At 42.3% G+C, this 9,542-nt stretch overlaps 1 protein-coding gene across 1 annotated transcript in view; it reads left to right on the top strand.

The window, feature by feature from the left end:
* ZSWIM5 (zinc finger, SWIM-type containing 5) overlaps positions 1 to 9,542 on the top strand; it is a 101,690-nt gene that overhangs the window by 46,810 nt on the left and 45,338 nt on the right. The window contains exons 2-3 of the mRNA XM_014529232.1: positions 6,021 to 6,377; positions 8,608 to 8,756. Coding sequence (XP_014384718.1) covers positions 6,074 to 6,377; positions 8,608 to 8,756 — 453 coding nt within the window. The 5' untranslated portion in view covers positions 6,021 to 6,073. The remainder of the gene's footprint in view (positions 1 to 6,020; positions 6,378 to 8,607; positions 8,757 to 9,542) is intronic.

Below are 9,542 nucleotides of genomic sequence, written 5' to 3'. Positions count from 1 at the left end.
CCCTCCCCCATCATCCCTCTGAGATTCCGCACTCTGTTCCATGCTTCCATGTCTCTGGATCCACTCTATTCATCAGTTTGTTTTGTTATTTAGATTCCACATATGAGTGCGATCATGTGATACTTGTCTTTCTCTGACTGACTTATTTCACTTAGCATGATACTCTCCAGGTCCCTCCATGCTGTCTCAAAGGGGAAGATATTTTTCTTTTTTACTGCATACATAGTATTCCATGGTATAAATATACCACAGCTTTTTTATCCACTCATTTCCTGATAGGCACTTGGGCTGTTTCCAGATCTTAGCTATTGTAAATTGTGCTGCTATGAACATAGAGGTGCATACATTCTTTCTGATTGGTGCTTCAGGTTTCTTAGGATATATTCCTAGAAGTGGGATCACTGGTTCAAATGGCAGATCCATATTTAACTTTTTGAGGAAACTCCATACTGTTTTCCACAGTGGTTGCACCAGTCTGCATTCTCTGGGTAATTTTTTAATGCTTTAAAATAAATCTGAATACTGTTTTGAAGACTCTCAAAAATAAATATTTGATCAGTTAATATTGTGGTTGATAAAAATATCTACATGTATCCTCTTCCTTTTGAAAAGCAGTTTATTGTTCAATTTTTATTTTCCCCCAGTAATGTAGGCTACTGAATGGAATAGGGTAATTTCTGAAATCATTTTACAATTATATGTTGCCCTTTCTCTGTTAAAATCAATAGTCCATGTGGTAATTACTAGCCTATAACATCCATTTTGGCAACATGTGTACCTTGTATATGTGCACATTGTTTCTGCAGAGAACTGCCTAAAGAGGGTGGTATTTTCCCCCAATCTATGTTCAAATCGGTGAACTATGGAGCAGGTATCCGATCTGCAGTTCTAGAATAGATTGGTTACCCACCAATATACAAGAGAACTTGTTCTCTAAGTCCTCATGCTCCACAGAGTAGTTGGGGAGAGGGGTGGAAATGAAATTGCTATTTTTAAGTGATTGTTTTATGCATGTTAGATTTTTTAATGAATTTTCCAAACAAATTCTTCCCATTTTATTTTTCTACATAAAATGTTTCTAAAATAACAAAAGAAAAATAACTCTGTCTTTTAAACTACATACCTACTTCCTTTATAGAGATTCAAGTAAAAGAGTACTGGAAAACTAGGTAATGCAAGGGCATCTCTGTAAGTGAATGCCTGGGCTTGGGAAGCCTCATTGTTCTTTAACTGGTTACTGGCACAGATGGAGAGTGGAGACCATTGCTTGCAGAAGCTGGTGCTTGAGAAGGGCCAGAGGTTAATACAAGGAAAACCTCTTGATTTGCTAGAGGAGTCTGGGAGGGGAGCAGATGGCCACTAGAAGGGCCCTCCAGCTTACTCAGCTGCTCTGAGAAGCTTAGGGTGACCTCTCTAATACAAACAAACCAAGTAGCTCCCAGGGTAATGGGGCAGCATCATTTGTATTCCCGAATAACAATACTATTCCTCACTGAAATCTCACTCACTCACACCCAGTGTTGTGGGCGCCATCTGCTTCCTGTGAACCGATATAGGTGCTGGCCCTGGCCAGTTGGGATTGCTATTGAATGATATCTCTGGGAAATGTGTTCTTTACAAATTACTTTTCACATGAGTCTGATAGGTATATAAGTATTATTGTGTCTTTTTGATAATTAAGAAACTGAGACAAAGAAGAATTGAGATATATTGGAATTAAAATGCAAGCACCCTGATTCCTCCGTTCTTTCTATCATAGTATGAGTCCACAGAGCCATTCCAGGGTTCTTGTTTAGAGAGTATTATCTAGCTTTTGACTAAGGCTTTCTGGAAAGGAAATTAGTTATTTTGAGGATGTCGCTATCACTGTTTATTCCTTTGTGTGGCTACTGTTTTGCTAGGTGACAGAAAAGAGAAAGAGTGACTGCTGGTATACTGTTGTGGCCTTCCAGGAGACAGAAATTAAGTGAGAAAGTCTAATGTACATGATACAATATCATCAAAACCAAATGTATTCAAGAGGAAAACATACTCATTCAAAGGAGTTACCTAGTGTATATATAGTGTGTACACACACACACAATATACTCTTAAGCTGACTATAAGGAAAATAATTCTTTCTATAAACCACAGCTCTCCTTTCCCTGCCATTGGCTGAAATTATATTCATTTTCATGCATTAGCACCTGCTCATGGGTCTGGTGAATCAAAAGAGCAATGAGCAAAGTGGTTTTAATTGCCCAAGCTTTATTAGAGCCTTTCTTGCACTCAGAAACACAAAAGACTGAATAGTGTCAGAGGGCTGTACTGAGAAGTGCTTTCCTTTAGAACTCTCAGCAGATGATTCACTCATTATGCTGAGACATTGTCTTGTACAGATGAGTTCATGAGCCGTCATTCCAACTGTGAGAGCATCACAGAGCAGTCAGTTTCAGTTGCCTCGAACAATTGCCCAGGAAATCAGGCAAACACCAGAGTTTACAGACTTGTCATTAGTGTATTTTTTGTAGAATTGTACTTGCTAATTACTTTTATAAAGTTTTGTATACATAATTTAAACTGCATAGTCATATTCAATATATCGTAATAATTAAGAATGAAGGCTCTGGAGCCAAACTACCTGTGTTCATATCCCAATTCTAACTTTTTATAGGCTGTGGCGTTTTATTTTATTTTTTTTAATCATTTTTATTTTTTAATTACAGTTGACATATAGTATTATATTAGTTTCAAGTGTACACCCCAGTGATCAGACATTATATAACTTCCTAAGTGATCAATCCCGATAAGTCTCGGACCGATCTGACACCATACATAGTTATTAGAATACCAGAGGCCCAGTGCACAAAATTCGTACACTGGGGGGAAATAGGGGGTCCCTCAGCCTGGCCTGCACCCTCTTGCAGTCCAGGGCTCTCGCAGTCTGGGACCCCTCGCTCCTTACCCTCCACCTGCAGCGGAGGCGGGAGAGGCTCCTGCCACTGCTGCTGCACTCGCCAGCTGTGAGCCCAGCTTCTGGTTGAGCTGCACTCCCCCTGTGGGAGCGCACTGACTATTAGGGGCAGCTCCTGCATTGAGCGTCTGCCCCCTGGTGGTCAGTGCGCATCATAGCGACCATTCGTTCTGCTGGTCATTATAGCAGCAAATTGCTAATGATACAGAGACCACCTAAATGTTCAGCAATTGAAATAAATAAATTATGAATCACTTATATAATAGAACTAGAAGCCTGGTGCACAAAAATTTGTGCACTCGGGGGGCGGGGGGAGGGGGGGCCCCCCGCCCGGCCTGTGCCCTCTCGCAGTCTGGGACCCCTCGGGAGATAACGACCTGCTGGCTTAGGCCTGCTCCCGGGTGGCAGAGGGCAGGCCCAATCCCTAAGTGCAGCCCCTGGTCAGGCTCAGAGCAGGGCCGATTGGGGAGTTGGGGCGCCGCCCCGTCATGCACAGAGCAGGGCGGATCGGGAGGTTGCAATGTCACCCTCAGTCACGCTCAGGGTAGGGCCGATTGGGGGGTTGGGGCACTGCCCCCTGTCACACACAGAGCAGGGTCGATCAGGGGGTTGGGGAGCTCCCCCCTGTCAAACACAGAGCCGCAGGGCAATCAGGGGATTGGGGAGCTCCCCCCTATCAGGCACAGAGCAGGGCAGATCAGGGGGTTGGGGTGCCTTCCCCTGTCACGAACAGAGTAGGGCGGATAGGGAGGTTGTGGCCCCGCCCCCTGTCACACACAGAGCCGCAGGGCGATCAGGGGGTTTGGGCGCTGCCCCCTGTCATGCTGATCCCGGTGCCGGGAGCCTCGCTGCTCCGCTGATCCCGGTGCTGGGAGGCATATTACCCTTTTACTATATAGGATAGAGGCCTGGTGCATGGGTAGGGGCTGGCTGGTTTGCCCTGAAGGGTGTCCTGGATCAGGGTGGGGGTCCCCACTGGGGTGCCTGGCCAGTCTGGGTGAGGGGCTGAGGGCTGTTTTCCGGCTGGCGAGTGACTAAAGCTTCCAACCGCTCCTTGTTTTCTTCTCTCTCTTTTTTTTTTTTTTTCTGGGCCAGCTTTAGCTCTGAGGCCTCGCTGCTGAAAACATCGATACAATGTTGCGGTCCGAGCCCGGCTGAATGGAAGCCCTTTTCTGGGGTTTTGTTTAGCTTCTTATTTGCAACATAGTATATAGTTGCTTAGAGTTGCAGCTGAGAGGCTGGCAAGTGAGGCGGCGAACGTTGGAGTCTGCAGCAAGCAAGCCTCCCTGCTCGCTTCAGTGCCTGGCTGCCGGCCGCCATCTTGGCTGACAGTTAATTTGCATATACTCACTGATTAGCCAATGAAAAGGGTAGCAGTCGTACGCCAATTACCATGTTTCTCTTTTATTAGTGTAGATTATTGACCATATTTCATATGCTGAATTTACATCCCCATGACTATTCTGTAACATCCAATTTGTACTTCTTAATCTCCTCACCTTTTTCACCATTCTCCCAACCCCTCTCCCATCTGACAACCATCAAAATGTTCTCTGTATCTATGAGTCTGTTTCTGTTCTGCTTGTTCATTTATTTTTTTTAGATTCAATTGTTGATATACACTGAGTGGCAAGATTATTATGACCACCTGACATTTGTAGGCAAATTAGCTATAATTTCGCGCTGAAATTGCTAGTGTGGAACAACGTCTGAATAGCACAACATACCTAAGTATCGTTGCTGATCAAGTTCATCCTATCATGTTGATGGCGTATCCCAATGGAGATGGCTTCTTCCAACAAGACAATGCGCCATGCCACGGTGCTTGTATTGTGCAGGAGTGGTTTCAAGAACATGAGGGAGACTTTATCTTGCTTAGGTGGCCCCCACAATCACCAGATCTCAATCCAATTGAGCATTTGTGGGACGAAGTTAAAAGAGCCATCAGGCAGCTGGTTCCGCAACCATCAAATCTCACAGAACTGGACAGTGCTATTCATCAGGCATGGTGTCAGATTCCTCGCATCACCTTTCAACATCTCGTGGAGTCAATGCCAAGAAGAATCGCTGCAGTATTGAAGGCAAAAGGTGGCCCACCAAAGTACTGATGGGGTGGTCATAATAATCTGGCCGGTCATAATAATCTGGCCACTCAGTGTATATGTATTTATTGCACAGTAATCCCAGAGTGGGAAGAAAGACCAGGTATAATAATAGTTCTGCACAATATCCAGTCAGTGACCCATGATTTCTCAAGCACAGTGATGTGGCTGAGTGAAAAGCTGCACCGAGTAAGGCATCTTGGCCTGGAGAGGGAAGACAGCTCAGAGGCAGTCCTAACACAGACCTCTGCATCTGCTCTCTTGGGACATTGCACCACAGATAAGCCCCCTGTAATGACAGGAGGCACTCCCAGGGAATACAAACTGCATACACACACATACACACACACACGCACACACGCACACACACACACACATACACACGGGAAGGGGAAGGCCAAACACATGAGTCCTTGCTGTTCAGGCCCATATAGCACAAGGCTCTCTATGATCAGACATCCTGTTAGTTACCATCCCTCGTTAGCCAGCTACATGGCTGCAGTAGAGAGATTAAAGCTGAAAATCAGGTTGAGGGAGAAAGCACCTCTCACTTGCAAACTCTTTGTCCCCCAAACTACTGCCCAGTAGGTGCTGGTATGAGCCTTGAGATGAATAGATAGAGCTCAAAATTTACTACAGATATTTTTTAACTTATTTTGGTTTCCTTATTAACCTTTTTGAGACTTGTGATGAAAGCTATGAACTATCTCCCCAGAAAAATGTACATATGTACAAACAAAAGTTGTCTTATTAGTTCAGGAGGACTCTAGGATAAAGACTCCTTCTAGATTGTGTGTTCCTGAAGAGCAATACCCATGTTGCATTGACCTATCTTTGGCAGGGCTACCATATATATAGGAGATACTCAGCAAATAGTATCTGAATTGATTAATTAAGATGCAAGATGAAAATCTTCAAGTTTTTTACTACAGAATTTCTAAACACACTTTCTTTTGTTTCCTTAGGCTTCCATCTCAGTGGCACAGTTACTGAACCAGCCACTACTTCTGAACCAGCAATGACTTACAAAGTTGCAATCAGTTTTGATCGATGCAAAATCACTTCAGTGACATGTGGCTGTGGCAACAAGGACATATTCTACTGTGCTCATGTGGTAGCACTCTCACTCTACAGGATCCGTAAACCAGACCAAGTCAAATTGCGTCTTCCTATCTCAGAAACCCTTTTCCAGATGAATAGGGACCAGCTACAAAAGTTTATTCAATATTTAATCACAGCCCACCACACTGAAGTTCTTCCTACTGCACAGAAACTGGCAGATGAGATTCTATCCTCCAACTCAGAAATCAACCAAGTGAATGGTAATTGTACAATATTTTTGTTGCTAAAAATCTACTTAGTTGCTTTATTTTATGTTTAGAGGTTGGGATATTTTTGCAATTATAATCAGTTAACCTTAATCAATTTAGTTGGGAATATATGAAAAATTAAAATTTCAATGTAAAACAAAATGCAACAAGTCTTAAAGAGAAGTAATAATAAAGTGCTCAGAAGAGTGTTACTGCCTTTATTTGTACATATATACTTTGACTGGTGGCAATGAGGTATATAGCTAATTCAGAAAGGGGGTAAAAAAAAGAGTCCCTCTTGCCAAGTGAACTAAGCAGTACATGAACCTGGGCAGCATTAGCCTCTCTGTGTACTTATTTTATGGTTTCCATTTCTCATTGTGGCCCTGACTCTAGATCTGAGGAAATACTGACAATGAGAAGTGTTGTTTTTAGCCAAAAAATAGGCTGGGGAAAGAGGGAGGGAAGTAAAGAGAAAAGCATAACTAAAGTCATAAGGAAATGTTGTTGACTTCTGGGAATACTAAGTTTCTAGCTGGAACATAGCATAAGTATAGGGAAGACAGTGCTAGAAATGAAAGATAGAGCCTGTGCATGGAGGGCCTTGAATGCCAAACTCTAAGGCAGTGGTTCTCAACCTGTGGGTTGCGACCCCTTTGGCGGTCGAACGACCCTTTCACAGGGGCCGCCTAAGACCATCCTGCATATCAGATGTTTACATTACGATTCATAACAGTAGCAACATTACAGTTATGAAGTAGCAACGAAAATAATTTTATGGTTGGGTCATAACATGAGGAACTGTATTTAAAGGGCCAGAAGGTTGACATCTACTGTTCTAAGGCATCTGGACTTAATTTAGTAAGATTCTGAATCATCATGAAGACTTTTGAGCAGGGAAGTGATATGATCAGGACTCTGGTTAGAATAATACATTTGAAGAAAAGTAGCAAATAATGGATATCGTAGTCCTCCCTTAGCAGCTTCATTTTCTATGGTTTTAGTTACTTGTAGTCAAACGCAGTGTGAAATATTGAAGTGAAAATTCCAGAAACAAACAATTCATATAAGTTTTAATTTGCACACAATTCTGAGTAGTGTGATAAAATCTCACTCTGTACTGCTCTGTCCCACTCAGGACATGAATTATGCCTTTGTCCAGCATATCCATACTGTATACACTACCCACCTGTTAGCCACTTATTAGCCATCTTGGTTATCACAACTGCCCTGGTATCACAGTACTTGTGTTCAAGTAACCCTTATTTTATTTAGTAATGGCCCCAAAGCACAAGAGTAGTGATGTTGGCAATTCGGATATACCAAAGAAAAGTTGTAAAGTGCTTCCTTTAAGTGAAAAGGTGAGTACAATACAATAACGTAACTTTTATTACAGTATATTGTTATAATTATTCTATTTTATTATTAGTTATTATTGCTAATCTTTCACTGTGCCTAATTTATAAATTAAACTTTATCATAGGTATGTATGTATAAGAAAAAAACATTGTATATATCGGGTTCAGTACTATCTGTGGTTTCAGACATCCACTGGCGGTCTTGGAATGTATACCTAATGGATAAGGAGGGACTACCCTACTATAAAGTGGAAGATCATATGTGTTAATTAGTATTTGTGGACTAAATGAATGTGTGAACCCTCCTGATCCCTCGGGAATAAGATGCACCAGAAAAACTTTGCTGTGCAGAACTGGATTTCATTTAAGCAGGGCTTTAATATAGAGAAAAAGAAAAATGATTAAACATGACATAAATTTGTAACCTTTGTGTGACCATACCTATACAGTATTGACTTACAGTCTATTGTCACTTGGAGGCAGGTTTCTTAAAATCTATTACGAGACTCCATCTTTGAGAAAGTGAGATAAGATTCCATTTTCATTCCACAAACATTCACTGGGTGTCTATCACATTACCAGCACTGTGCCATAGGTGATTTAACCATGGATTCAACTTGCAATTCAACTGTGAGCAATGAGCTAACAGGCTACTAGGGGAAAGGGATGTGTAAATAGCTAAAACTGTGTTTTAATTGGTGTTGTTGAGGTGAACCAAGATATGAAAGATATTTTGAGTATAAATTTATAAAAGTATAGGGTTTTCTATATATGCTATTATGTCATCTGCAAATGTTTTTGAATACACTCACAAATTTCCACTCCTGCTAAATGTGAAGCATATGAACTCAGGGAATTCATTTCATGGTTCCCATTTCTCACAGGTGCTCCTGACCCCACAGCTGGAGCCAGCATTGATGATGAGAACTGTTGGCATTTGGATGAAGAACAGGTGAAAGAACAAGTGAAGCTCTTTCTCTCCCAGGGTTGTTACTATGGCTCTGGGAAGCAGCTCAATTCAATGTTTGCCAAGGTAAGATATGAAAAGGGTTTTTTGTTTGTTTTTTTTACTTTAAGAAAACTTTATTGCTCTCTCTGCTTCCTGTCGCTGTGTCGGCAAGGTGGGGGAGCCGAGCTAGCTCGAATAAAGACTCTTATGCTTTTACATCGGACTGGCTGGCTCCCTGATGTTGGTTTCTTGGGGATCCTGAAATCTGGGCATAACATTTGGGGGCTCGTCCGGGATTCCCAACATCATCCAGGGACCCCCCAGTTTGGAGAGTCTGACTGACCGCGGTCTGAATGTGTGCTGGCTGTCCTGGAAGGGAACTATGTGGGGTGACCCCCAAAAGTAAAGGATGGCTAGCTGCCAAGAGGGCAGGTTCCCAAATGGGCAGGAACGGTGCCCATCAGGTTTTGGTCTCTGTTGAGAGACAGCTAACAGTTGGCAGCCTGTAATACTGTCTTGCAGGCCTGAGTCACCATGCCCATGTCAGGGGTAGTAAGCTGGAAAAGGCCTGTTTAGAATAGAAGGTCTAAGGCATGGTTATGCATAGAAAGAAAGTTTAATGCCAACAATTACTGTTTTGTTAAAAGGAATTGGCAAGGAAAATCAGAAAATCTTAGAGTAGATCAGTATGTTTTTCTCCTTATGTAATTCCTCCGAAATTTGGCAATGCTAAATAAGTCATGGCAATACATTTCTTTGCATAGATTCAATAAGACCAGTTCCTAATAGTGGTTTTATTAACGGAAAACTTTGACTGGAGTATCATGTTTAAAGAGCCCTGTCTGAGCTCTAAAGACTTGAAGCCAGTAA

The sequence above is a fragment of the Myotis brandtii genome, unplaced genomic scaffold, assembly GCF_000412655.1.
Source record: "Myotis brandtii unplaced genomic scaffold, ASM41265v1 scaffold674, whole genome shotgun sequence".
In the NCBI taxonomy this organism is placed as follows: Eukaryota; Metazoa; Chordata; class Mammalia; order Chiroptera; family Vespertilionidae; genus Myotis; species Myotis brandtii.
The sequence above is the reverse complement of the archived record's forward strand: the minus strand, read 5'-3'. Positions and strand labels throughout refer to the sequence as shown.